At 38.4% G+C, this 27933-nt stretch overlaps 1 protein-coding gene across 3 annotated transcripts; it reads left to right on the forward strand.

Moving 5' to 3' along the window:
* Positions 1–61: 61 nt before the first annotated feature.
* On the forward strand, positions 62–27933 carry SUCO (SUN domain containing ossification factor). Of its 3 annotated transcripts, XM_050901129.1 has the most exons (22): positions 62–117; positions 1477–1622; positions 5527–5667; positions 5848–6005; positions 7955–8071; positions 8305–8429; positions 8922–8989; positions 9652–9759; positions 10888–10993; positions 12940–12960; positions 13193–13248; positions 14262–14353; positions 15092–15157; positions 18012–18086; positions 18584–18677; positions 19751–20917; positions 21822–21909; positions 23279–23383; positions 25198–25352; positions 25713–25804; positions 27063–27118; positions 27280–27933. In XM_050901129.1, exons 2-22 carry the CDS (start codon positions 1486–1488, stop codon positions 27724–27726), a joined length of 3474 nt encoding a protein of 1157 aa, XP_050757086.1. In that variant the 5' UTR covers positions 62–117; positions 1477–1485; the 3' UTR covers positions 27727–27933. The 3 variants fall into 3 exon arrangements, with proteins under 3 accessions (XP_050757086.1, XP_050757085.1, XP_050757088.1); XM_050901128.1 differs by lacking the exon at positions 12940–12960 and having other exon boundaries at positions 5848–5998; positions 7951–8071; positions 18581–18677; XM_050901131.1 differs by lacking the exon at positions 5527–5667 and having other exon boundaries at positions 5848–5998; positions 7951–8071; positions 18581–18677.

Below are 27933 nucleotides of genomic sequence, written 5' to 3' on the forward strand. Positions count from 1 at the left end.
CCTTTAATATACTAGGGGGAAGAGGCTGGTCCCAGACTGGAGTCTGAGCATGCAGACTCAAGTACACGGAGTTACTCTACAGAAGAGCTACTTGATGACTTTACAAAATCTGACCAGGCAAGACTTTCATTTCATTCACTGTCTCCATACACTCTTGAAATGCTTCTTGGATTTCAAAGTCTTTCGTTTTGGTTGTCTAAAGCTCATAGTAATCATCTACTGCATTTCACTTGCACGCAGCGTTGCTGTCAGACTCACGTTTCCAGTGAAGGAGAAAACGTGTGAGCTAACAGATCTTGCATTTCCCATGTGCATAAGTAATAATAAGAGTAATTTAGTATTTGTAAGTACTGACTAAATAAATCTTTCCAAGATAAATTAAAATTGGATGTTACAGGTATGGATGTCTCTTTATAAATAAAATGTAAAAAACCTTCTTAGTGAGGTCTTTTATATAGATCGGACTTGGTGATCGTAGCAGTCCATTTTAGCTTTGGTCCTTCGTGGCTTCTGTCGGTTTCATTTCCTTTGTTAAAATGGAAAAAGGGTTGTGTTTCAGTTATATGGGCCGTTAATACCATTAAGTCAGTGCTCGGTGTTAAATGTTACAAAGCCCACTGTTAAAGATGATTTATGTGATATATGTTTTTATTTTGTAGATTACAAGACAGCATACATAGGACGTACTTCTGAATATATATTGCACGGTTTAGATATGTAATTCTATAGTAAAACATTCTAGACCTCTTCACGTTCAGTTAGATGACTCTCAGTAATCCAGCTATTGACAAGAGGCTCTTGTCTAATAGTATTTTCTATTGCTGCAAGAGTTAATCTGACCAGTTTCAATGGTTATGTACTATTCCCGATTTAGAAAGCCTTATTCTGATTATGCTGTGCAAGGGCTTATGAAAACTGAAGACCTAGAATAAAGAAGACTCAAGACTACTGGACTCTCAGAATTGATAAGCAATTTATCTCTTTGTTCAGTTACAACATGGAATAAACTTCTAAATCATTTCGGACCCCCATTGGAGTGATAAAATTGAAAGCCTTCCCCAAAATTAAGCTCAGGATGAAAATAGTAAATGTGAATTTTATTGTGATGGAGCATGCAAATAGAACCATTTATTTCAGTTGCTGAAATATTTAAACTTGTTTTCTTGTGGCTGTCTCTTTATAGAAATGCATGGTTGAGGAAGCTGTTGCACATGCCTTTTCCAATTAATATTTTTGCACTATTATTGCAGACTATGGAAGTGTGTTGCGACTATCCCAAAGTAGCCCTGAATACCCCCTAGGTTTATGAAGGAAGAAAATTGATTTCCTAACTGTCTTGCTTTCTGATTTTCAGGTTCATTGATGACAGAAATCTGAACTACTGAACTGTTAAAACTCCATACTAGATGTTATTGTATGAATGCTTTTCCTGTTCAAGTTTTGAAAAACGTATGTTCATCTGTAATGTTTCCACAGACTACAGAAATGAGTGAAGCAAGCCAGCCTGAAGTTGAGACTCCACCTTCAGTAGATTTAAATGAAGCTTCGTCTAGCATAGTTGCAAGCACTGAAAACATTTCCAGTTCACCTACCTCAGAGACACCTCCCGTCTCACAGCCTGAGTAAGCTTTTTTATTTTGTTTTGGTCTTTGAGAGAATATCACTTACTCTGATGATGTTAAAAGGGTTACCTATTGAGGTTTAGTAGGGATACGACTACATTGCTACACACGATTCTTTTGCTGTACTTTGGTTTATGGTGTCAATGCTAATGGTATATGCCATCATGTACTCAGTGTGTGGATTAAGAGTTGTGTACTTGCATGAAGTGGCATACTATTGTCATTATCAGTTTCTAAGCCGCTGCTTTGACAGAAAAAAATCCAGTGTCTTTTATGTGCTAGATAATCTGTACTATAAAAGCCCTCAGGTCTTTACCATTAGGATTTCTGCCCTTCACAAATGTGCTTTCACATCTGTGGTAACAAGCATCAAGGCTGCTTCAGCAATGCCCTCTGCTTTCAGTTAAGGAAGAACTTTGCAGAATTGTATTCCAGGACTTAGAACAGAGCAGTCTTAAGTTCTGATATTAAGAGACTTTCGATGAAATAGCAAATTTTAGTATAAATGCAACCAAGACAGTTTGTAATTCTGGTACTTAGTAGTGTATTGCAGAGCTACCTGTGCTGTAGGCAGTCTTCAAGAGTTGTTGTGCTTAATTTTGTTTTCCTTCTTTTGTGGAATGCTGTGCTATCAAATGTGAATTGTAGTATGGAAATCCATGTGTGTATACTTTTAGGTACTTTCACAAAATTCTCCTGGGCTTTTTAATGTGTGTGGTAAGGGGAATACATTCTTCTGATTATCTGTTGATAAAGATCTGATATTTTGGTAGATAAAAATTCAACACATTAAAAATGAACTAGACTTCCATTTGGTGTTTTGGGTTTTTTAAGAGTCCGGTTTTTCTGCTTTACCAAACTTAGTTTCTTTACCATAGAAAAGGTCTGGAAATCTTGTCTGCTGACTGATTTTGCCTAGTCTGCTAGGGCTAATGCTTAAGCACCTTCTGGTACTTCCTAAGTGTCTTTAATTGCAAGTCTTTGAAAATCAAGCTGCCCAAATTTGCAGTTTTTATAAAGCAAAACTGGAATGTAATTTCAGTGTGTTTCTTTTTATAGCTTTTGTTGACTACTGTACTGATTCGTTTGTGTAATGTGTTGTAAATCCTACTGTTGTCAGCTCTTAGAAGGAGATTCAGGATGTTATTTTCTTTTGAACATTCAGCTTGGTATCTGGTAATTATTGAAAACAGACTTGGTGCCATAGTTGGGCAATACCAGTGAGATGAACTCTGAAGACTCGAACTATGAAACAAATGAAAATGGAAACTTGTTTTGGAGGACTCGATATATTAGTTAATGCTTGGCAGTAGTGTTCTGACACTAGTACCCTTTACAGGAAGAGAGGGTAGAATGAGTATAGGAGAGATGCATATTTATACGTTATTTCAAACTTCAGTTTAGCTTTAAATAGTAATAGTGGTCTCTTTTTGTACAGATTAACTCTAATATCCAAACCAGCTGTAGTTCAACTCCGTAGTTAAACAAGATCTTTAAAAAGACTCAGTTGCATTTGTTATCTTCAGACAGCATTTTTCCTGTTTCAGATGCTGATTCCCATCAGTGTAACAAAGTCCAGCTCCCTTAGGTGTTACCAGTTTGATGTTCCAGCAGGATGTCTTAGTCAAAATATTCTGGAAGTAATTTTATTCCAAACTATTTTTACTTTGTAGTGAATCTTTTTTAGGACAGCACTGATTGTAGCTTTTCTATCCAGACCTAATTTGGGGAAAACTTCTTGGAAAAATAATCTGAGCTGTTCTCTTGGCTGCAGGTAAAGACAGCTGCCATGCAAAGCGAGCTTGGTAATGCACTTTAAAAATTAAGGCAAAGCTACTAACAAATGAGAGTACCCAAAGGAGAGGGAGCACTACAGCTTTTAGACTTGTGCTACTCGCCTTCTGCCCAAATTAGTTACTTGAGGCCAGTCAGGTACACCCTGATATCAGGGTATCTGTAAGTTCGTACTTGTCCCATATTTTATTCAGTTGATAATTATTCATACTGTCATCTGTCCACTGAGATCAAGAATATGTGGAGCTTTTTAATTTTAAGTGTAGCGGTCAACCTTACTTCAGTCATTAAAGTGTTACGTGTAGGGCTAAACTGTGTGCATCTCAGATGTGTGTGTTTTGAGGCATTCAGAGAAACTAATCCCTGTTTGTAGCTAATAAATTCTTGTATTCCTAGCATTTGTTAAATTTTGCTACGTAGCAAAAAGTCTTGAATACCTGTGAGTTTTTTGTTTTATACTGTGGGAACTTCATCATATGAAAGGTACTAAAATTGACTCCCTGGGTTTGTTGCAGCTGCTTCTGTTGATAATTGTAGCAGTCAGAGAACCAAAAAGATCCCCTTTTAAGTTGCTGATGTGCTGTTTGTGTTTTGGCAGCTCTGTATCATGATATTGGATTAACCTAGTTTGCTGCTGACATTGAAGAAAGCTTATATTGAAATTTACTAGGCAGAATAAAGCTTTTACTTAGATCTGGTTTATAACCTTCTAGATCAATACGAAAGTCATCCATGTACTGGAGAAGAGAGGACAGTCACAGAAGTTATCAACTGAAAGTTATTATTTGTCCATCTTCTCCTCCTCACCCATTCCATCATTCCTAAAGAGCATATAGGGAAGCTTTCTTTTCAGTTTTTGCCTTAGGATTTGTCTGATGTGGCGTGTTCAGCCTTTCTGGGAGAGAGGAAGTAGAGCAGTGGGCAGATTAGCTAGTTCAGGCTGTTGATGCAGCTTGGATAATGGTCTACTGGGTTACCTCATTTTTATTGCACTAGCAAAAACAAAAAAAATAGGGAAAGGAAGTCTGGCTGGCTCTACTATATATTGTTATGCCACCCTGTCCTGGTTTTGGCTGGGATAGAGTTAACTTTCTTCTTAGTAGCTGGTACGGTTGTGTTTTGGATTTAGTGTGAGAATAATGTTGCTAACACACTGATGTTTTAGTTGTTGCTAAGTAGCCTTAAGTCAAGGATTTTTCAGTTTCCCATGCTCTGCCAGCAAGCGGGTATAGAAGAAGCTGGGAGGGAGCATAGCCAGGACAGCTGACCCGAACTAGCCAAAGGGATATTCCATACCATAGAATGTCATACCCAGTATATAAACTGGGGGGAGTTGGCCAGGAGGGGAGGATTGCTGCTCGGGCATCGGTCAGCGGGTAGTGAACAATTGCATTGTGTGTCACTGGGTTTTTTTCTTTTTTTTCTCTTTTGTTATATTTCTTTTCGTTACTGTTATAATATTTTTATTATTATTGTTAGTATTGTATTTTATTTTACTGTAGTTATTAAACTGTTCTTATCTCAACCCACGAGTTTTACTTTTTTCCCATCCTCCTCCACATCCCACTGGTGGGGGCGAGGAGTTAGTGAGCGGCTGCATGGTGCTTAGTTGCTGGCTGGGGTTAAACCATGACACACCCCTTTTCTCCTCTAGTTTTAGCCAAGTTCTGTTCTGACTGCTGCCCACTGACTTGGGAACATTAGGAGTTTTTAGTGATGGACTCAGTCTCATGTTTGATTCCTTTGTTGAATGGGAAAATTGCTGGCAGTCAGGTAACTCTGAAGCTGTTCTTAATTTGTAGTGATGATGGGAGAAATTATCCATTGCAGTCTTTGGTAAGATGTTAGATGAGAGTTCTGGGAGATGAGAAGCTAGCTTTGTGTTCCTTGTGCTGAGACAAACAGTCTGGAAAATGAAATTCCATTCTTGCATGGGTACAGCTGAGAATGCAGTTCCACAAGTATAGCATACTTCATTCCTCTTTTCTTAATTATTTCTGTGAGACTGTTGCTTTTTTAAAACTTTCAAATATCTTGAGTTATGTGGTTGATTAGCAGGGTTACTTGTGTTATCAGAAGGGTAAAAAGCATGTTATTTCTTTCCCTTCAGTGCAATAGAAAATTCCCGTGCTGATATCCCTGTAGTCAGCTCTAGTGAAGCTGAGCAGTCAGAACCTGACTGTGATATTGGTGGGACACTTGAGGCTGACCCTCAGAGTGAGCCTTCCTCTTTTGTCAGTCCACCAGAGAGGTGAGTATTGAAGTAGGTTGTGAGTCTGAATAATTTAAAGGTAATTGTTCTTTTCTGTCCTGGCCTTGAAACAAACATTTGCATGTGCTTGCTTATCTACATACTTGTGTGTGTGTTTAATATTGCATATGGCTGAAAATGTGAACACTTCATAGGTCCTAATACTCTCAAAACTTTCAGCCTTGCAGGTCAACATATAGAGAACATATCATCTTCACATGGCAAGGGAAAGAAGACAAAATCTGAGTTTGAGTCGAAAGTTTCAGCAGCTGAAAAAGGAGCAGATGAGCAAAAATCTGCTCTGAATGCCTCAGAGAACTTAAAAAGGGAGGTAAGCAGTACTGATATCCGCTCAGTAGACACAGGAGCCTAATGCCCTCTGTTAGGTTATCTCCATTGTTAAAGAAGAGTGATATCCATCACTTTTCTGATTGCCACTGTATAAATGCACAGCCCTCATGTTTTGAACACTGTGTGTGGTTCTGATATTGCCATCTCAACAAGGGTATAATAAACTGGTAGAAAAGGGCAGCAAGGTTGATAAATAATACCCAAATAAAACTATGGAGCAGAATCCAGAAGAAATGTTCTTCATGTAAGAGATAGTTAAGCTGGGACTTCCTGCAGGATGCTGTGAATGCTGAATTTTTTTACAGAGGTTTTTTTTTAAAAAAAAAAAGGGGGGGGGAGGGGGGTGTTGGACAGTCTAGGTAAGCTTGTAGAAGAGAAGTCTGAGGGTTGAATCTTGACTGAGTCAGGAAGTTCCTGAGTAGCAAGCAGATGGCTAGAGGCAAAGATGACGGAGGAAATACAAAATGTTTGATGTGTTTTTATTCTTTCCTAGGTATCTTATTTGGCCACTGTTAAAGTGGGATACTTAGCTAGACAGGTCGTTTATACTTAACTGTATGACTGCTTTTATGTTCTTACTGTGAGGCACTTCCTAAAGCTTACATTTTTCAAATAGGTAAAGAATGACCAAGGCCATGGCAGTACCATTTTTTGCTATTTTAGGATGACGTTTCAACTGTCATTAATAACTTGGATAACTCTCTTTTAAAACTAAGAAGTTTTTCCCAAGATTATTGAACAGAGTACAGTGTGCCTTAAAATAATTACATGCAGTCAGGAAGAGTCTAGATTCTAAAGAACTTACTACAAACAAATTGATGTAAACCATTATTTAAAAAACAAAGCCAAGATTTTCTTTGTTTAACCTAATGCTTTAAAGACTGTAATTTAAATAATTATGGCATTGGTCTGATGTCACAGTTAAGCAAAAGCATGATTTGGCATTGCTTACTCAGTCAGTTTTTTGACTTACCACTTTTGTCATAGTCCAAGAAGGATCTTATATCCTGAACTTTCTTGGAAGAGGAAGATAACAGGGGTTTTTTAGGTCCTCTCATTTCTAATTGTATGTGGGGATGTATTTTTGGGTACACCACATCTAAAGTTCTGTTGCAGTGTAGTCATGTGAAGAATTCTGTTGTCACTTCTGTCCAAATATGTGGGTTTGGCTCTTTTTTTGAGGGCTTTCAGCTGTAGGACTACATGTGAAATAATTCTTGCTTTAAGTGCAGAGAAAATGTCAACCTACAAAGCAGTCATTCTGGAAACTACCTGTAAAATGTTGTCTACAAAATAACCTCTACGCTTGAAATGTCTAGCAAAAGCTTTTCGCACTTTTGGTGGTGTGCTGAAAATGTGTTTGTACAAAGGAGAAGTTAAGATTTGAAATGGTATAGCATATGGTTACCTTAAAAGGGTTGCTGCTTTGTCAGGCAAGTCCAAAACATTATTTCTTTGATCATTAAACATTAAATAAAGCATTTGTAAATAATATCTCATTCTGCTCGTTTTTGGGGTGTTCAGAAACTCCAGGGGCCTCCGGAATTCTGTCATGACCAACATTCATATTTGAAGATTTCTGCTACAGGGAAACCTTTCCTCCTTAAGAGGAGGAAAAGCAAAAATCTTGAAGAAAAAGCAGATATTTTATGGGACAGAATGCTTATGTTTTACTTAAAATGTATTAGTTTAGCCACAAAAATTACCAGCATCTCAGTGAAAGAATATAATTCTGGGAGGAAATCATCACATGTTTTTTCTGGCTTGTGAGCTTAACTCGGCACTAAGCTTTTAACATGGGTTCAAATGGTCTATCTGCTGTTGACTTGATGAGAGCATGCTTTTTTTTTTTTAAAAACCGTTGAAGTTCATTTTTTGTTTTCATTGTTGGTACTGAAAAATATTCACAATTGGTGGCTCATTCTTTTGCAGAAAGACTATAAGAAAACAGGAGAAATTGACCCTACGTCGGTGATGACTCCAAAGGACCCTGGAGACATTCCAACATTTGATGAATGGAAGAAGAAAGTCATGGAAGTGGAGAAAGAAAAGAGTAAGTTCAGGGTTCATTGGTTTGGTCTAAATACAGACCGCTTTCATCTTGTATCAGATTTGAATAGTGAAACTGTCTCAATTTGGAATGCAGCCTGGAACTTCATTTTTCTGCTAGAACTACATAATTAGTAGCATTTATTATATAAAAACAGTACACAAAAGTTCCCTGAAAGTGAAAATACTGTTTGTTTTGTGTGATTTGTTATAGTAGCAATATTTTCTTGTTCCTAGGTCAGTCAATGCACCCTTCTGCTGTTGGTGGGCAGCATTCCACAAAAAAAGTCCAGAAAAACAGAAATAACTATGCCTCTGTGGAGTGTGGTGCCAAAATTTTGGCAGCAAATCCAGAGGCAAAGGTAAGCATTTACTAATTATTAGTGTGCATTATTTCAGTTTACTCTTATGCAAGAAGTAATATAAAGTACACTTAAAACTGAACACTGATTTCTGAAGTAGTCTTTTATTTCTATGTTTGGATTTATTGTGATTTTTGATTTATAAAAATGGGACATAAACTATGATCTGTCCCTTTTTTAAGAGGGATTGCTATAGAGAAGTTGATGTCTTTTTAAGTGAATTTGGAAGGGGAAGCAGAGTCTACTGAGTACAGAAATGGAACAACTGAATAAAGTTGTATTAAACGCCTTGCCATAGTAGGTAATCTATGATTGCCCCAAAGTAGTATGGAATAATATCTCCTGTATATTATCTTGCTTAGAATGTTGTGAAACTTGGTGTTAGTCTACATAACTAATATCAAACTTACTTTTGGAGAGAGGGGAAAAGCCATTGCTGCTGTGTTAGTATCTACCATACAATTTAAAATACTAATTCTCTTCTTTGTACAGAGCACTTCAGCTATTTTGATGGAAAACATGGACCTTTATATGCTAAATCCTTGCAGTACTAAAATCTGGTAGGTTACTGAGGTTTGCTTGTATGACAGGAGTGGTTATAGTTTTCCATCGCAATGGGACTGTGTATCCTGTGGGACTGACTTGACCTTGGTGTGTCTCTGCCCGAAACGTGTGTAAGGAACTTTGAGGGATTTAGCATTAGATGCTTTATTATGTCCCCCATAGAATTCTGTCTCTGATATTAAGAAGTAAGATCAAGGGGATAACTTTGTTCACTTTAGTATTTGTAGTTTTTGCATAATTATAATCTTAGAGAAGAGAAAGCACTGAGTGTTCAAGTAAAGATTTTGGTTTCTTTCCCCAGCTGTCAAATAATTGTAGGACACATGATCAGAATTTACCATATACTAACTGGTATTTCAGATGTGGTTTAAATGCTGTTTGCTATCCTTAGTTTTTAGTTCTGTGACTTGTTGCCTTTGAGTACAAGATGGATGAAGCTTTTGTAGCTGCAGGTGCTATCTAGAGTTACTAAGCTAGATATGCAGGTAAATATCACCAGTGATTTTGAAGGGAGCAACAAGTGATGCCTCCTTATTGTACAGCATTTTTGTAGTGTTCTTTTATACCCAGTGCAGGATGCAGTAACAAGGTAAAGGACTGAGGATTGTAATTGTAGAAAGAAAAGTGCTTTTTTTAATATTTCCTTTTTGTCTTCAAGGTTTGTTATTGAGCTCTGTGAACCAGTCCAAGTAAAGCAGCTTGACATTGCAAATCATGAATTATTCTCTTCCACTCCTAAAGACTTTCTGGTGTCTATTAGTGACAGGTATGTTATCAAAACCCACCCTTCTGAATGAAAAATTAAATAACGATTATTAAATGGATGGCTTCATAAAACATGGTCTGTGTATGCCTGTTGTTATGCAAAGTATAATGCATTGTGAAATTACATGGATTTTCTTCGTGTGAGTATATTGTCAGTTACTAGCATGCTTTTTTTCCACGGAAGGGGCAACTGTGAGGTCCTAGAATACATGGCTTGAGTTCTTTCCATGCTTCCTGTATTTTTTTTCTTTGCCACCTTAACAATGAAAAGGAAAAATTTGTTGAAAAGTAGCAATGAAGCAGCAGAAATTAGACAGTAGCTAGGTAGTGGATGGCAGATTATAAAATGAACATTGCTTAACAGAATGCCACTGGGGTTGTGGGCTGCCTCCACCCTTGTCATTCAGACCATTTCCACGTGGCTTAAGCTGTCTTCAATGCTGAACTCTGTCCAAAAACCTCCATATTATTTAAAAAGAAATAGTAGTACACCATTGAGGAATTGGAGGGGGTAAGAGTACTACTGGTTGGCCGAATGGCTGGTTAAAGGGTGACTTTATCGTGTTTTAGGCAATGTTGTACCCCCACTCCTTTCCAGGAGTGAGCAGGTTATTCTGGTATGTGAAAGAGGAGGCATTCACACAGTGCATCAAAAAACCCACTCTCTTCTTCAGTGCTTAGAGCATGTAGATTCTGATTTTCAACACGTGGTCTGTTGCCTAGTTCTAACTCTGCTTTGCTCAGTTTTTTGCTGCTTGCTTATAATAATACTTACAACCCATCCACTTATGTGTCGTTCTTCAGTGTTCGTCTGAGGTGACTTTTTTCAGTTCCAGAAACTGTAGGCTGGCTGAATTTCGGTAATTGGATCAAGTACAGGGTTTCATCCTTCAAGGGCTTGCACACTGTTTTAAGTGTGTGAAGAGGTACTGCTGAGGTTTTGTGTTGGGACTAGCTTTATCTTGCAGCTCTTCTTTCCATAAAAAACACATTGCTGCTATCTTGCAACTGAAAAAAAAAAAAAGAAGAGTATTACTTCTGTGAAAAGGCGTTTTGGGAAACTTCAGCAAATATCTGTAAACAGTGGGTTCTTGCATTTCATTAGCTGACTCCATTGTTTCTTTTCTAGGTATCCAACAAATAAATGGATTAAATTAGGTACTTTCCATGCCAGAGATGAGAGAAATGTCCAAAGCTTTCCTCTGGATGAACAGATGTATGCAAAATACGTTAAGGTAACTTAACACTGCAAAAGCATCCGTGCTTCTCAGGGAAGGAGGGGTTTGCTGGGCTTACTCTGTGTAACACAGCATCCAGAGAAAAGTATTATCAAAGCATGCTTTACCATTAATTGCACTAGTTTCGTTAGTGGCCGTAGTGTGATTGGCCATGTACTAAACCCTTGTCGCACAATCACATGTATATTACCTTCCTCATAAGGGTAACTGAGAGGATCTTGGGAAGCACCTATTACCTTGTGTCCAAGTACATACTTAGTTGATATCTGAATTAAGAAAAATCCAGACAATATTCTATTCTGTTTCACTTAACCAGCTGTCTCCTGAATGTAAGATTAGAAGTATCAACCTATTTTGTCTCTTGGCTGTACCTGCTTCGTATATATACGCACACACTCCCTGGAGCACGGATTAGAATATGCATATTTCTTGATACTTTTGTGCTGTATTCTGCTATACAGTTTTAAGTGAATCTGAAAGAGTAAGCATTTGAATTCTGGTTCTCATCAATAGACTTGAAATGCAGTTTTGCAGTTATTCAATCATAATTGCGACTCATGCAAATTATTTAGGCTTACTGCTACTGGAGCACTTGCTATGATCTCTCTGCCTTCAAAATAACTGGCAGCAAGCTATCTTTACTCAGGAGACTCAAAGAGAATAAAACTCCAGTAAATGATGTGGTACTTGGACTGGGATAAAAACTTTTGTGAAAATATTGGGATGTAGTGGAGGTTTAAATTCAGGTAAAATACAGACCGTTTAGGTCCTCTCCAGTGGTGTGTTATCTTCCAATTATGGTGCTGCAAAAAAAAAAAAAAAAAAAAAAGAATTTAGTTTGTAGTTTGTGCTACTGAATTACAATTTGTGCTTTCATGAAGAAGTAGCTATGAATGATAGTTATCTAACTTCTCTACCCAGAAATTCTGCATGAGTCACAGGATAAAGACTTCATTTATTTTTAATTCTGCTTTCTGGCTGAATTAATGCCTTAAGGTAGCTGGAATCTTGCTTGTCACTGAAATTCCAGAATTACACTAGATGCTTCAGCACTTAACCACTTGGCAGATACAGCGTTCTGCCTTGAATAATGTAGCATGGTAAAATTTTCAAAGGATTGTTCTTGTAATGTTTTTACTTTATAGTGCAAAAAGTAAGCAAGTTCTAAGTGCGCCCAGTCTATGGAAGAAGAGTCCAAAAAATTTTTCAAACAGTTTGATTTTAGAAGTGGCTTAATGAACTTGTGTCAAAAATAATGGAAGTTTTTTTGCAAGAGTGCTTTTATGGAAATAGTTATCTTGATCTCACTTGCAGTTTATTACAGTCCTTCATTGGTAGTGTCTACATAGTGGTTTAATAAATGCATTCTACACTTGCAAATTAATTTAGATTAAATAAATCCCAGTGTGTAGTCAAATTCTCACTAGAAATACACAGATGACTGAAGCTTCCAAATGTATGATCAGATGCTGTATACGTTTTTTTCTAGTAGTGTTTCTATAAATTGAAGCATGTTATATCGAACTTGAAGCAGCAGCAGTACATAGAATGCATGCTATGAAGGGTTTTTTCCTTTTGAGTCACTTTCTGTAATCTGTGCTCTTTAAGGGACAAGAATACACTTAGTAAATTTAACACACTTCAGTATTCTGTCTACAATCATGCTGCCTTGAAAAATTGAATAACTTAAGTTCATTAATAAAACACTTGTTGCATGTTACCTTCTATCTGCAAGGTACGAGGGCTAAATGAAATCTTGCTACCTAAGGCAGATGAAGTAGTATTGCAACTTTATCCTTCATAACTTGTTGTCTTAGGCATTTATAGTACTGAATTAAAAACAACAAAACTCTGTAGTTGCCTGTGGCATGTGTTCTGCCTTGGTACTGACATCATTTTTATTTTTTTTTTCTTTCTCTCTTTTTTCCTTTCTCTTGCTTCAGATGTTCATCAAGTACATAAAGGTTAGCAACCTCTTCTTTTGGAATGATGAATGCATGGGGCTTGGGGTGTTCTCTACTGCAACTCAGTACTTTAATGCATGGCAAGAACAAATCTTTCAGAGTCTTTTCTGTTATGGGCAATCTACAAATCCCTTGAGTAAACAAAACTTGCAATTTCAAGATTGAATGTATATGTTAAACGAACTCTTGACTCTGTGGGTCTTTGGAGTTTTAAGTACCTTTTATTCTTTAGGTGGAGTTGATATCGCACTTTGGATCGGAACATTTTTGTCCTTTAAGTCTTATAAGGTAATATCTTAAGTCTTTCTACCTCCTTGCAGTGAGGATTAGTGTGTTTTAATAATAGTTGGGCAACAAATTCTAATTTTCAGTTCAAGTTATTTGCAAATACTGTGAATTGAAGTAGTTGCCTAACTTACCTGCTGCGTAGCGTGCTTCACATCTGTTTAAAGAAGCTTTGAATCTTTTGATTTGATTCTCCAGTATGTAAGGAATAGTATGTATTTGCAGAGGGGTGTTAGGAAACAGGAGCATGGGCAGCCTTACAGGAGGACATGAGCATTTCAAGGCTGACCAAGCAAAACAAGGAACAAGTGGTGAACTAAAAAGAGCAGGTGTGGTGAGTGCTTTTGGGAAGCTTCTGTGTTGCATGGCACCCCAGGTACATGCAGTTAGTAATGCTTGGAATATCTAAATCAGAACAACTGTGTGTGTGTAGTTCAGAGAATAATCAGCCTCTGTACTGCTCCTAAAAACCAATTGCAATTCTCCTGTCAAAGCTATGTCAGGATTTGAACCTGGGAACTCTAGTGTTGTAAGCCAAACTATATTTTCAGTTGACAAGACTGCATTAAATTGGATTGATTTGATTTTATTTCAGCAGAGCAGGTCAAAGAGAATATAGTATGCAAAGTGAGGTGGTTATGAATGGATACTCCTAAAGTTAGTCAAAGGTGAAGCTGAAGAGGAGGCGTAAGAGCTCATGGAGAGCTTAAGACAAGGAAGTCTAGGTATGAGTTCAAGTTAAAAAGGAGGAAAAGTCTCTTTGGAATTACTAGAATTAAAAACAGGATCTTGTTTTGGTGCAGCACTTGAAAGCATGCAGTGGACTTGGTGGGTACAAGTTTGAGAAAATAAGCATACCTGCTGCTTGATCTTGGTGAACTGAAGGCAACTATTGCTTGCCTAATTTATTTGCTACATATTATATAATGTTAATATTGCTTATCTAATTATCAATTATATCAAGTAATTACATGACAGACTAATACTAGGTTTTTATTTTAAAAATTTGTTCATAGGGTATTTGGTACTAGCATGGTTGAAGAGTATGAAGAAATAGCTGATTCTCAGTATCAGTCTGAACGACAAGAACTCTTTGATGAAGATTATGGTAAGCAAATAATTTCTGCATTTTTAGCCATTCAGACATGTCTTGTGCTAGTCTGGTGACTCGTTTCCTGCATATGATAAATGGTTTGACTGCTAAACTTACTCTTAGTCTTGTTGACAGTATTTCAGCATTTCTGGGCTTATCCAACAATCCTTTTTAAGTTTTAAGCAATGTGTTGTAACTATTTGGAGGGTTACTTTAAAATGCTAGTATTAAGTCTCTATTTCACTTGGCAGGCTAGGCAATAATATCTTCATGTGCTGACAGTAGGAAAGGATAACTAAAATAATCAAAGCAGCTCACACGGAACAGCTTTATTCTTAGTGTCCATAGCCCATGTTCTCAGATTGTTTGTATGATCAATGCTGCAAACAGTTGGGAAGGTGCTTATTTTGGCTTGTAGGCTTTGTGTTTAAATAAAAAATACGAAAACGCTTACCTCCAGCCCTCACGAGGAGGAGGGGGAAAAACCCTGTACAAAGCTCAGTGAGCTGTTTGCTGAATCTGTCGTGAATCCTGGGGAGACTGAAGCTTGAACCCTGAATCTCTTTGGGTTTCCCATTGCTTGGAGCTTGATATTTCAGTATGTAATCTCTGACCTTTAACTTTATTTGTGTAGTTTTATTTTCACACTGTCAAACTGACATAGTTGAATGACATGTTAAATCTTGAGGTTTATTTTCTTTGCCTGTGACACATTTAATTTTGATAGTCATAAGTGTTCTTCTTTATACATAGATTACCTATTGGATTACAATACAGGGGAAGAAAAATCTTCAAAAAATCTCCTTGGTTCTGCTACAAGTGAGTATGATTTATTAGAAAAAACATTGCTGTGCTGAAACAAAATGGGCTAATTGAAAGTGGAACAACTTTTTGTCATGCAACAGCTATGACACTCATATTTTTCTGCTGAAACCATTTATTGTGATTCCTATTCAATTGCATAGGAATAAATAGTAACAATTTGAAGTTGGGGTGTCATTCTTAAAGTGTTCTAAAAAAAGGACTTTCCAGTTCTAAGGATCTCTATTTTTTGGAAACTTTGCTTTCTGTACTTAAGGATCCTGAGCACTTAAAACAATATGAGTGTTACATAGGGCTGTAAATAACCAGTACTAAAGTGCTGTAGAACCTTAATTATTTAGAACTTGGAAATCTGTGCTTAATTAAGGTGCCTTATTTATAGGAGGCAATAGAAAGATTTACTTTGTACAGCTGGAAAGGAGAGGATGAAAACCACTGTTTCTGAGAAGGCTTTATGTAAATATTGTAGCTTCTATGTTCTTCATAAGACCTGTATATTTTTTTTGAGAGAACTAACGGTTCTTGACTGTCTCTTGTCACTTTTCCTTTGGAAAACCTCCAGGTGTGGGGTTTGTTTGGCTAAGAATACTTGAATACTCAGTTTTAATGGTATTCTTAACTGCTGAATTATTTAGGATAGTATCAGCTGCCACACAACAACTTCTAAAGAGCTCTTATACTGTACCACTCTTCCTTCCATCCCAGTTAGTGAAGATTTGTTACTGTAGTGTAGATTTGTACTCAAAATGAATGCTGTTTGGGCTCAGGCTTTCCTTTCATCCCATAGTGGATCAGAGCTGCAGAGTTCTTTGCTACTATTTCCTAGAATGTAGTTGTCACTGAAGAACAAAAAGGTTGTGGCTAGGAGTATTGCACAGCTTAGTGCAGTTTTCAAAGGGGAAATAGATAGTGGAAAAGGCAGTTTATTTCTAAATGTTAGCCTCTCACAGATGGGAGAAAGCAGTATATTCTTCCCTGACACTGCTTATCTCTTATCTGTGACTTTCAAAGTCTCTGTCTTCAAGCTGTCTTGATGAGGCGTATTCACGTTCTGTCTGCAAGTGCAGTATTGCAGGTTGTTTTTGTTCGCTGTCTGAAAAGTGCAGTGACTTTTCTGTTGTTTTTTTAGAGTACTAAAGCTAAGATTAAAAGATTTGAAACAGCTATTACTGATTGTGCTTTAGAAAGACAGCTGAGCACTGAAACATTGCAGTGATCATTATTTAGTTCTGGCTGGTGGATCTTGTTATTGAGACCTTTCATCTCTGGCAGGGTAGTCAGTGTTCCTTTTTTGGAAGGAATGCTGAGTTTGTGGGTGTCATTTTTTTTGCGGTGGGTTTTTTATATGTGCATGCTTGGACAAATGTGGTGGACTTCCATTTTGCATCGTTTGTCTTAAATAGACTGATACGCAGTGAGGAAGAGGGTGCTCTGAGGAGGAGATAGCGAGCTTCTCAGACATTTGATCTCATAAGAAGTATTCTGCGGTCTTCCGCTAGTCTAACCTGTAAGGGTAGCTCACTGTTCTTCCTCCTGCTGTTCTCCTAGACTGGCAGGCTTCTATATCGACTCTTAATTCTCCCTCTTTTTCTGCTTCTCCATCAATAATAAGAAACCATTCATACTTCAAGTTTAACATCTTTTGTTTATCATGACTTTTCAAAGAATACAGCCCCAGATAAATAATGTAATTCAGGAATGTAGTTTCTGACGCGTTTTGGAGGAAAGGCAGAACCAAGGTTCTGAACAGAGCTTCCTGGAGTCTAAGAAATTTGTCATTACTACTAAAATGCCTCTCTAACTTTATAAGCTTATCCATGTGACATACAGTACAGACGTATGTTGGTGGGTGGGGGAGAAATGGGCAAAATTGGGCCAACTTTTGCATGTTTACAGTAAGGTGCTCTTTCCTTGTTCCTCATCTTCTAAATAAGCCTGGCAATGATGTTTGTTTTCAATATAAAGACCAAAGAGTTAGCTGTATCTAATGTACGTGCTGATATAGAGCAGACCTTCTTTGCATTTACTTCTGTGAATTTTTTTGGGGAAAAAAACTGTTCTACTTAACAGATCCTTAAATATATATCTAAGCCAGATCTGTGGGTGTTTGTTGTGGTTTTGTTCCAGTTGCCTTGACTGATCCAGATTGCATTCAAGTAACAGATTGTAAAGTGTAGATTTGCTTCTTCAAATCTTAAAATATTTAGAATTGTTATGTTGCAGCAGTATCAGAGCCGAAAGTAAGGTTCGGGATTAGGGAGGGAGGTATGATGTGAAATGATGAAGAGTCCAGCTTAATTTGAATGAATCTGTAGTTTTCTGTGTCTGTCCTGCTGTTGACATCCTGTGTTCAAAGGCAGAATTCTGTCTTGCTCATTTAGCAAATGACACTTCTTGACTCACTTCTTTAGTGCTGTTATGACAAATGATTCAACTTGTCTTTATTAGAGCTCCTCCGTTTGAGTGTTCAAGCTCTAAATTTCTGGCTTGGGACCTCCCTCAGTGTTTCACACACTCAGATTGTCAGAAAATTCCATGCTTAAATATTCTTCTGTTTGTCTTACTGTTCCTTGGTTTCAGTGGACTAATGATCAGTGAGTACTTCTCACTGGTGTTAGAAGGTCTAGCTGGTAAAGGTTAGATACGGGTTTTCAAATATAGGTTTCTAGCTTACAAACTTAGTCTTTAAAAGCAACAGATGCATCCAGTGTAATAGAATGACCAGATTTTTTTATGTCCTTATGCTGTGATTTGTTTCAGGCAAGTGTTACAAAATAGCAGATTGCTGAGTGGTGCTAATCTCTGGGCCCTCTGAATATGTCCTCTTTGAGTAGTTGTTTTCTCTTTTTAGATGCTATCCTAAGTATGGTAAATATTGCTGCTAATATGCTTGGAGCCAAAACTGAAGAGTCGTCTGAAGCTGAAGGTATTTTTTTAGATGAAAAGCGTTCTGGAAAGTTTCAACTTCTTTGCTATTTTAATTTTTTGTGAGGAGTTGGATGATCTATGTTTAAATGACTTTTTCCACTTTTTATGGCATACCTAATTACTGCTGTAGAATTCTTGCCCTACTGACTGTAAAAAGTGGAACAAAGATGCTGAATTTGCTGAGAAGGGAACAGATACAAAGATAACATGTTTGTTCAGCTATATTCGGAGATCTTTGCTCTTCATATTACCCAGCTTCAGTTGCAAAGTCTTAACTTGCTGCTTCTTTCTGGAAATATTTTGAGACTGTCCATAACATCGTATACATAAACTATCAGTAGCACATTCATTCAAATAACTGTGAATGACATCTGCAGTTAATTTGGTAGTGCAGTTAATAACCTAAAAAAACCCCAAAACAACACCCCAGAATTCATTGAAAACAAACATGGTTCTTGAATTTTTATGTTCACATTTTCCTCCTTCCTGCAGCAGGGAACAAAAGTGTGTCTGAAAATGTCACTGCCACCCCTGCAACTTCAACAGCTGCACCAAGACTCCCTGAACCGACCCCTGTTCCTTCACCAGAGTAAGTGATTGGTGTTGGGGTGTTTTTCAGTGTGTACCTAGCAGAGACTAACATGCACCAGTCTGGAGTCTTTGGTAGCAGAATGCTCAGATATGTCATGCTGCCTTAAACAAGTAAAAAAAGCAAGTATTTGGTGAAATCTGTAGTACAGTAGTGTACTAACCAGGGAAATTTATCACTTTAGTTACTGTTTATAGCTATTTCCATTATGATATGTTTTGTTTTAACACTTGACTAAATGTCAAAATGCATCACTAACTTTCTCAATTGTTTGTATTACTTTGTTTAGAAGAAGTAGGAGGAGTGTTTTGTTCTTCTTGGCTATTGCAGATTTCTTGGGTGGAAACTGACTTAATATTCTTCCAGGTTTTGCAGGTTGTCTCCTGCAAGGGAGACTAATTAGGAATGTAAGTTGTATTGCTGAAACTTCAGTTAAATTGTATTGACAAAAATTCTGTTTTAGAAGCTTATATTTTTTTGCTAGGCTTTCCTTGATGAAAATACATATGCAAAGATATGGAATTAGGTTGGGAGGAGGAGTTGTATATAGGTATTCTATGGGGGGGGGGGTCAGTTGTTTACAATTGTTCAGAATTGATTTGGCTACTTAGAGCTGAGACTCTAGCTCTTAAATGTTAAGACACGACTTGTGGTGTATTTAGTGTGTTTATGGTTTCCTAGCACTCTGATTGTTGAGAGACTGAGGAAGGTCAGTGGGAAGGTTGTAATTCTTGCATTTGAAGATTGCAGCAGAAGAGTAAGATGCTTGCTCTGTAAGAACTTAGTGATATTTGAACTGGTAACTTTTCTCAGGGGTGAGGGAAGGGGCAATATCTGATTGAGAAGGTTTGCTGTTTCAGAACCAAGGGTTGAAATAATTTGTTTGCAAATTGGGATTGAAAAACATCAGAGAAAATACTAACTTACTGAATTTCTGACTCAATTTTCAAACTGGCCTTTGGTCACTGGAATAAGCTTTGCTAATTTTCTAAAAGATCCTACTTTTGCAGTCTTCCAGAGCAGGCATGTAAAACTGTTGAAGTAACAGCCCATCTTTAACTCTTTTGTTGTAGACTTGTTACTACAGATATTCCACAGATCGATAAAGAGCAATTAATTGTGGATTTGACAAAAGAAAGTCCTATTGTTCAGCTAGTACAAGAGTATGAAGAAGATACAAGCCAGTCAACGGTAACCTTGCTGCCCAGTGATGATCAGGAAGAAGAAGCATTGGCATGGTTTGAACTTGAGACAGAAAAGTACTGCTACGACATGGTAACAGCATGTTGTATTTCCACCTTTTCAGAATATCTGTTTAAATGGTGTTCGGTTGCAGTAGCCATGCATCGGCAGCGTAGTAAAACTGAAGGTAAACAGGGGCAAGGTTACTCTGCTGATGTTCAGCAGCCACAGGCGGTTCTGACCGAATCTATACGTACGTCAATAGATGAGCCTCTGCCTGAGCAATTAGACAGCAAAGTTGAGAGACCATCTGGATCTACTGTTGCAGTTGACTTCAGCAGTGTGGTCCATGAGGAGATCAGTAATGAGACCACAGATTCAATTGAACTGGAGCCAAGCCATCCTCAAACTGTGTCTCAATCCCTCCTCTTAGAAGTTACTTCTGAAGTTAAGCCATTGCCAACAACAGACATGGCATTGGAGCTGGCAAAAGAAGATGCAGGCCAGGTAGCACCAAGGGAGACTCCCCAGGTAGATATAGCTGAGATCAGTGCAGAAACAGAAAAGGCCGAGAGCTCTGTTGCAGAAGAAAACCCCGTAGCTTCTGAGACTAGTGTGGCCACTGAGGTAAAGGAGATGAGCACAAGAGAAATTATTGCTACTCCAGTGATTTCAAAACCTACAGAGACTGTTCTGCAGCCTGAATATACAGTGGGCACATTAGCCAGTGATGCTGGGGAAGGAAAGGAAAGCACTCCAGAAGTGCAGAAACCTCTTTTGCCTCCCGTTGAGTCTTCTGTATCTGCCGAAACAAAGGAGGATGATCAGGCAACTGAAGAAGCTTTAATGGCAGTTCCGGTCTCTGGGGGACCGCAGAGAACAGCTACAGACTTCTATGCTGAATTGCAGAATTCAACAGATCTAGGCTATGCTAACGGAAATCTTGTTCATGGATCTAATCAAAAGGAGTCTGTCTTCATGCGCCTTAATAATCGCATAAAAGCCCTAGAAGTAAACATGTCTCTCAGCAGCCGTTATTTAGAAGAACTTAGTCAGAGGTAAGTCTGAGGAGGACTGGTAAGAGTCTACCGTATGTAAACATGATTTTAGCCAACTATACAAAGGAAGATACGCGTGCAGAAAGTAGTACAGTGGAAGTGGAGTATAATGTAAATCACAGTATAAAGCTTTATGGAAAACTGAGAGAAGTACCTAATCCTAGGTAGCTAGTGGAGACCTAGATGTGGGTGGCTGGCAGGGGTTCCCTTTCTGTATTTCAGATACAATCACATTTATTTTGTTTTGAGGAATATTGCTGTGGGTTTTTTAAAAGGAGTGTTGCCAGGATGTAAGCACTAATCCTGTCCATAATCCTTTCAGCAAAAGGGCACATCCTGCTGTTGCTGTAACACTGAATGACACAGACCTACAATGCCTTCTTTACTGAATTGATTGTTTCCACTTAAACTACCATGTTATCTGTAATAACTCTTGTTGAAGAGGGGAGCATGGAGAGGGAAACAAGAACTTTCTGTAAGGGATGTATGTATATCAGTGTTTACCTGTGGTGCTCCTTAGCCATAGAAGAATCAGGAAATGTACCCATTTCAGAATTGGTTCCAAGGAAGGGGCTCTTGGTTATATTTACTGTTGTGTTGTCTGTCTTGGCAGTCACTGTTTGCAGAGAATTCTCCATAGTGAATTCCAGTAAATTGGCACTAAACTCTAAGGTGTTGAAATAGATTTGACTTTAACCTTGGGAGAAAGACACAAAAAAACCTAGAAAGAGACACATCTCTGTTTTATGTGTGCAACTTAAAAGGAAATACCACTTGATGTTTAAATAAAACTTCTTTGGGCAAAGAGAAGTTTTCTGCTGGCATAGTTGTATTTTCTGAAGACAAGTCTGGTGCCGAGGAGTTTATGAACTAGCATTTCAGACCTCTACGCTCTTTGTTTTAGGTACCGAAAGCAAATGGAAGAAATGCAGAAGGCTTTCAATAAAACAATAATAAAACTTCAGAACACCTCAAGAATAGCAGAAGAGCAGGTATGGTTTGTTGGAGTACTGAAGTGTTTTCCTAATTAGGAAAGTTTACTTTTAAGAAAGAGTTGCAAGGAGGTGCAGAAATTCTCTTTCAATTGAAGATTTTTCTTAGCTGCATATCTGCCTTTTAAAAGCATCTATTCCATGCTTTCCAATTTTTTTCTCTTTAATAAAATTTTTAGATATGTTTCCAGTCGTTTTAGAATAAAGCCGTTTCCAGCTCTGTTTCCTGATTTTGTCTTTGAAGAAAAAAATCAGTTGGCAGCTGCTAATAGCTAAAACTCTTAAATTTCTTTGTCAATGAAAAAGTTATTCAGGTCATTTCCAACCTTTGTTTCTTGGTTGTAGCTGCACTCAAAACCTTTTATTTTTTACTTGATTTGTTTTTCATCTCTGATTTAAAGTATAGACAGACAATTGCCCTGACGCTGCTGAAGAGACCTAGCCTTTAGAAAGGGAGAGGGGTACAGTAATGGCTTATGCCAAATTTGCATTTGAAAGTATAGTGCATGTAACAAAAGCTTTAGTTCATTCTTTAAAATGTGATTTAAGGAAGTGGGAGCTGAAGGAGGTTTTCCCTGCTCTGCCATCCTAGCTTTCCTGAGCAGCTGTGAAATATAGCGCTACCAGCAGTGCTCAATAATCACTGACGCAACTGTGCATGTGGCATAGAAGACTTAATCCCAAACTGTCTGAAAATTTCAAGTGCAGTCCCTGCCCTGTAGTTTGCTCATCCATCAACAGTGAAGAAAATCGCAACTTCCCTGAGATCATATGCATGCTCTATTCTGCTTTTTTTTTTTTAATAGTATCAAGTGCTGGTCAGTCTGAGGTGCTCTGCTTGGTTAACCTCCTCAGTGTTCTGCTTGCCTTTCTTAATTTCCCGTAGGATTAAGAATCCTGTTAGGGCTCTTTCCGGGAAGGAGACGATAGCTGCAAAGGAGTTGTTGCTGGCTGGCTTGGGCTCCTGTCATTAAGTGGCTGGCTGCTTGATCCCAGAACAGAAGCTATGCGTCAGCCCTTAGACGTTAGCTCTGCCTGGTCATCTGCGTGTGTATTTTGTAACATGACAGTACTCAACTTCTGATAGTCATTGCATGGAGCTGGTGACCTAATCTGCCTTTAATGAAGAAAGCAGAAGTCACTGGAATGAAATGCACTTGGCACGTTGTTACAAAACGTTATTTGATAAGTAAAAATGTTGATGTTTAAAATATTATATGATAGTTGTGTTGAAAACAGTGCTGAATAGGTCATGTGGCTACAAAATGCCTGGCTGTGTCAGACAGAACGCTAACTCTGTACACATGACAGTATATGGTAGTGGGAACCTGACAACTGAATAGCATGGCCATGACTCTCTTTAATACAGGATCAGCGGCAAACAGAAGCAATCCAGCTGTTACAAGCACAGCTCACCAACATGACGCAGCTAGTTTCTAATCTGTCAACAACTGTGGCGGAATTAAAACGTGAGGTAATTATAATTCAGCAATATGGCACGAGAACTCAAAGGAAACAGATGCATAAACATATCTCATTTTGAAGAGGCCTGGAGTCTTTAAATGAAGCTTTTCATTTGAGAAGTTGTCTGTAGTATTGCTTTCAGCCTACTTTAGCAGCTGGCCAAGGGAGGGGAGGGAAGTTTGTGTAGCTTGAGCTGTCTTGTGCACAGCAAGATTGGTAATAATTTCTACTGCAGCCCTACTGCCCCATGACTGTAGTCTGAGCTAACGCTAAGGATAAAACTAGTTAGAATAACTTAATATCTCAGCCTTCCTGTAGTGCATTGGAATTGATACTGTTCTGTGAAATGATTCTTAATGAAATTAGAAGACTAATGGGAGTCTTTGAAATGGGAGTAATGGGATTCGTTGCACATACAGAATTTTTGACATGTCAGAGGGAATCGTAGAAGTTCATGTTTCAAGAACTTTTCTGGCACTTGCTGCGTAATATAACCAGTTGTACTGCATGGCTTCTTTACACAACTTCGGTAAAATGGGATGGTTTGCAGTGTCCAGCACTTACATTGTCCACTTAAATATTAACAGAGTCTTGCCATAGGAGGTTTAGTGTGCAAGAGCATACTGGCCGCTGTTAGAACTAGGCTGTAGTAACAGACGAGTATGTGGAGGGTTGCACTCTTAAGTACTGAATGGCACGCTCACATGGCTAGGACACCCTTCTCCTTTCCCCTCTGGCTATTGTGATCTTTCGAGATTAGGGGAGTCTTGGCAACAATATTAGGAACGTGTTCTCTCAAATGTTTACATTCTCCAGCCTGGGATTTCAAGCAGTACCATAAACACGACCCTTTTTTTTGTGCACGTTGCCAGAGACATCTCTTGAGCTGTTTTCTAACACTTGGTGACACTCCTCCTTTGGCTGGCTGGCTAAGCTCCTCTTCGTGAGTGCTGTGGTTTTAACCAGAATCTGACAGTGGTGGTCATCAGCGTATATTAGATGAATATCCGGGGATTTGAACACATGGCTTTCCCTGAACTCAACTCTGGTCACTTGAGTCTGTTAGTCTGAGACATTTGCTCGTTACAAAATGGGAAGTCATGTTCCTTGTCTCTTCTAAAGTCTTAGTGTGATGTCAAAGATCTCTTAGTGTGTTTAAGATAGATTTTTATAGGAAAAGAGCTGTGCAATTAATTTTAAACATAATTTGCAAAATACCCTTGGATTTCAGCTTCCATGTAATTCTAGTAAGCTTCGTCTGTCAATCTTCAGAAATGAACATACTAGGAAAAAAATCCTTCTGCTAGGTTGTGAAATGGAAGAGTAGTCAGAAAGATGAAACCCAAAACTTGAATCAAGTGAATATAATGGTATTTATCCTGTGAAGTACTGCAACGTCAGCTGATGAAAAGCATCTCAAAATTGAGATGGTATTACATCCATGTCAACTGTAAAACAGAGAAGTTACTCTCTTAGTACACTTTCTTATGGAAAGTATATTATTTTCAGATAGGCTTGAATGCTCTTCACAAGGGGCAGCTGCTTCTTTAAGCTATGGTAGTACCATAGTCAGTGAAATCTTGTCCTGTGTTACTGGCTAGTGGTTTTCAGCCTTCAGTCCTTGAATGCTGCATAGCCAACAGACTGCATGAAACCTCTGAAGAACACTCAAATCTGAACAACAGTGTTTAGCGAAATTGAAGGAAAGTGACTTGAAAACATGTAAATTGTGTTCTTTTAAAGATACTAGCCTTTAAAACGAAAGAATAATGGTATTGTTAAATTATTCTTTTAGTCTTTAACAACTGTATCAAATTCTTCCAGGTTTCTGATCGGCAGACCTACCTTGTGATTTCTCTGGTTCTCTGTGTCATTCTGGGCTTGGTGCTTTGTGTGCAGCGGTGCAGAAGCACTTCTCAGTTCTGTGAAGATTACCTCTCAAGAATTCCCAAAAGTAATCACTACCCTAGCCCCAAAAGGTAATGTATTTGTATTCGAAACTTAAATGTTCTTGCAGCTTTTATTGACGTTTCCTAAATCCGCTGGGACTGGCACATCTGCTTTAATTCTGAGTCTTCTTTCTGCAAACTCAAAATCGATGGCAAAGAGCCACTACTGCTCTGTAGTAATGCTCTCCTCAGAGCATTTTGGGGCTACTACACTTAACATGCCTTGATAGCTTGTTGCAAATACAGTACTGTGTCCGTTTGCCAGGCTTTCTTGGGCACCTCAGCGAATAATTCTGTCCTTCTGCCAAAGACATTTCTTAATGAAAAATGCGTATGACAAAGTCCTGAGAAAAACGTGTTTGAAAAAGCTTTGTGGATTTTGTTTCCTAGGTGTTTTTCCTCCTATGATGATATGAATTTGAAAAGAAGAACTTCTCTTCCACTGGTCAGATCACAGTCTTTTCAGCTAGCTGGTAAAGAAGGTATTACTCACATATCGTACATCTAGTATCTAGTGGTACTCTATTAGTGCTATACAATGTGTATGTTACTGCAAGTGTATGAAAATGGAATTGCAGGTTAATGTCAAAGTACACTGGATTATAGTAGTTCATGTATACATTCTGTAGGACAAGGTGGTTCATGAACAAGTTACCAGACACTCACAGAACTGTGTTAAATTATGCTAAAACATTAAATGTAGTCTTTGCTATCGTTTATACTCTACAGATGTTTTCTTGGGGTTAGTAGCAATCCATGCAGGCATTCAGGTCCACAAAGCTATGAAGCTTGCAGAAAGTGGCTTTTTTTTTAAATGCTGGACTTGAGAAAACTGAATGCCCTACTTCTCAGAAGTCCTGATAGCCTGTCTTTGAAACCTGGCAGATATTTAGGATCTAAATTTATCAACTGTAGTAAGAAAATTTAGACTATTTTTCTTGGCTTGGGTATGAGGAGTGATCTGGTCTTTTCAGTATTAATGTTACACTCGGGACAACTGAACTTTGATTTCTTAGGCCATCATCGTCACGCAAAACCGAAAGTGTTGCAGATTATAGTAACTACCAAGTATGCAGCTGACACTGCTTTTCTGGGTGCAGCAAACTTGCTTCACAGGTTTTTGTACTGTGAATAAAACTGCATGAAAACTCATGAGTTGAATTGGGAACATGTTGCAATAGAGACTAGCTAAGGCGTAGACTAATTTTTGCAAAACCATGCTTTTTCTGAATTCTCCCCTGCTTCGGCTTGGAAGAATGACTTACAAAGCACTGATGGAGGAATGCCAGGCTGGCCTCATGTCAGTCTGAACATCTGTGTCCTTGATGCTTCTAGTTATCTGTCCTACGCGTGCTTCTAGTATCTGTCCTGTCATGGGCAGGCTGCACATTAAACACTATTATATTGGTAACAATTAGTTTTTGCAGAAGCTAACTTTTGCTGACTGTTATTCCTTTTCCCCAAAGGATGTTCTCTGCACCTCTCTGATGGCCTCATCTATCAGGAGGCCAAGTGTTTTCAAGTGTGTATCGCTGACAGCTGCCATGGCAGCCTAGGGGAATTCCTCTGTGTGTTGACTTCACTTTCAGTGTTCGTGTGTTGTGCCTCTATTAACTTGTAATGGCAGCAAAAATGCCTGTGATAAGCTGAATATTTTGGCATCCTATTACTTGTTTAGAATTGTGTTGTTCTGGAGCTGGCAGTGTCAGGACTGCTAAACTTATGTTCCCTCTGTTACAGTGGATCCGGAGGACCTGTACATTGTAGAACCCCTGAAGTTTTCCCCAGAGAAGAAGGTACGGTGGCTGTGGGGAGGGCAGGCTGAGCTGAGCGTATTTCTGCCGGCAGGTGGTGCATGTCTCAGCTCCTCTCCCCTGTGCCGCTTCCTAGGCTTGGTTTTTACGCTCTGCTTGCCTTCCAGAACCTAACTGTTTCTCTTTTTTACTTGTGGTTTCAGAAAAAACGTTGTAAATACAAAAGTGAAAAAATAGAGACTATTAAGCCAACAACAGAGCCTCTGCATCCAGTAGCCAACGGGGAAATTAAAGGAAGGAAGCCGTTTACGAACCAGAGGGACTTCTCTAACATTGGGGAAGTTTATCACTCTTCATATAAGGGTCCTCCATCCGAAGGAAGCTCCGAAACGTCGTCACAGTCTGAGGAGTCCTATTTTTGTGGCATTTCAGCGTGTACGAGTCTGTGCAATGGACAGACCCAAAAGACAAAAACTGAGAAGAGGGCTATAAAACGAAGACGGTCTAAAGTTTCAGACCAAGGGAAGCTCATAAAAACTCTAATACAGACTAAGTCAGGGTCAATGCCAAGCCTGCATGACATAATCAAAGGAAACAAAGATATAACAGTGGGAACACTTGGTGTCACGGCAGTTTCTGGACACATCTAAAACTAGCTGACCTTCTCAAACAGGAGAGTGTTTGTTCGTTCGAGAACAGTCTGTGGTATTCTGTGGGAGGATAGTGGGAGACGAAGAGCTCAACTAATTGGAAAGTATTCAGAAATTTGGTTTCTGCCTTTTTAAATAGATGGGATTGTGTCAATCTTGGCTATAAGCTGCAGCTTTACAAGGCTGATAATTTCCTATGAGAACAGC

The sequence above is a fragment of the Gymnogyps californianus genome, chromosome 8, assembly GCF_018139145.2.
Source record: "Gymnogyps californianus isolate 813 chromosome 8, ASM1813914v2, whole genome shotgun sequence".
NCBI lineage: Eukaryota > Metazoa > Chordata > Aves > Accipitriformes > Cathartidae > Gymnogyps > Gymnogyps californianus.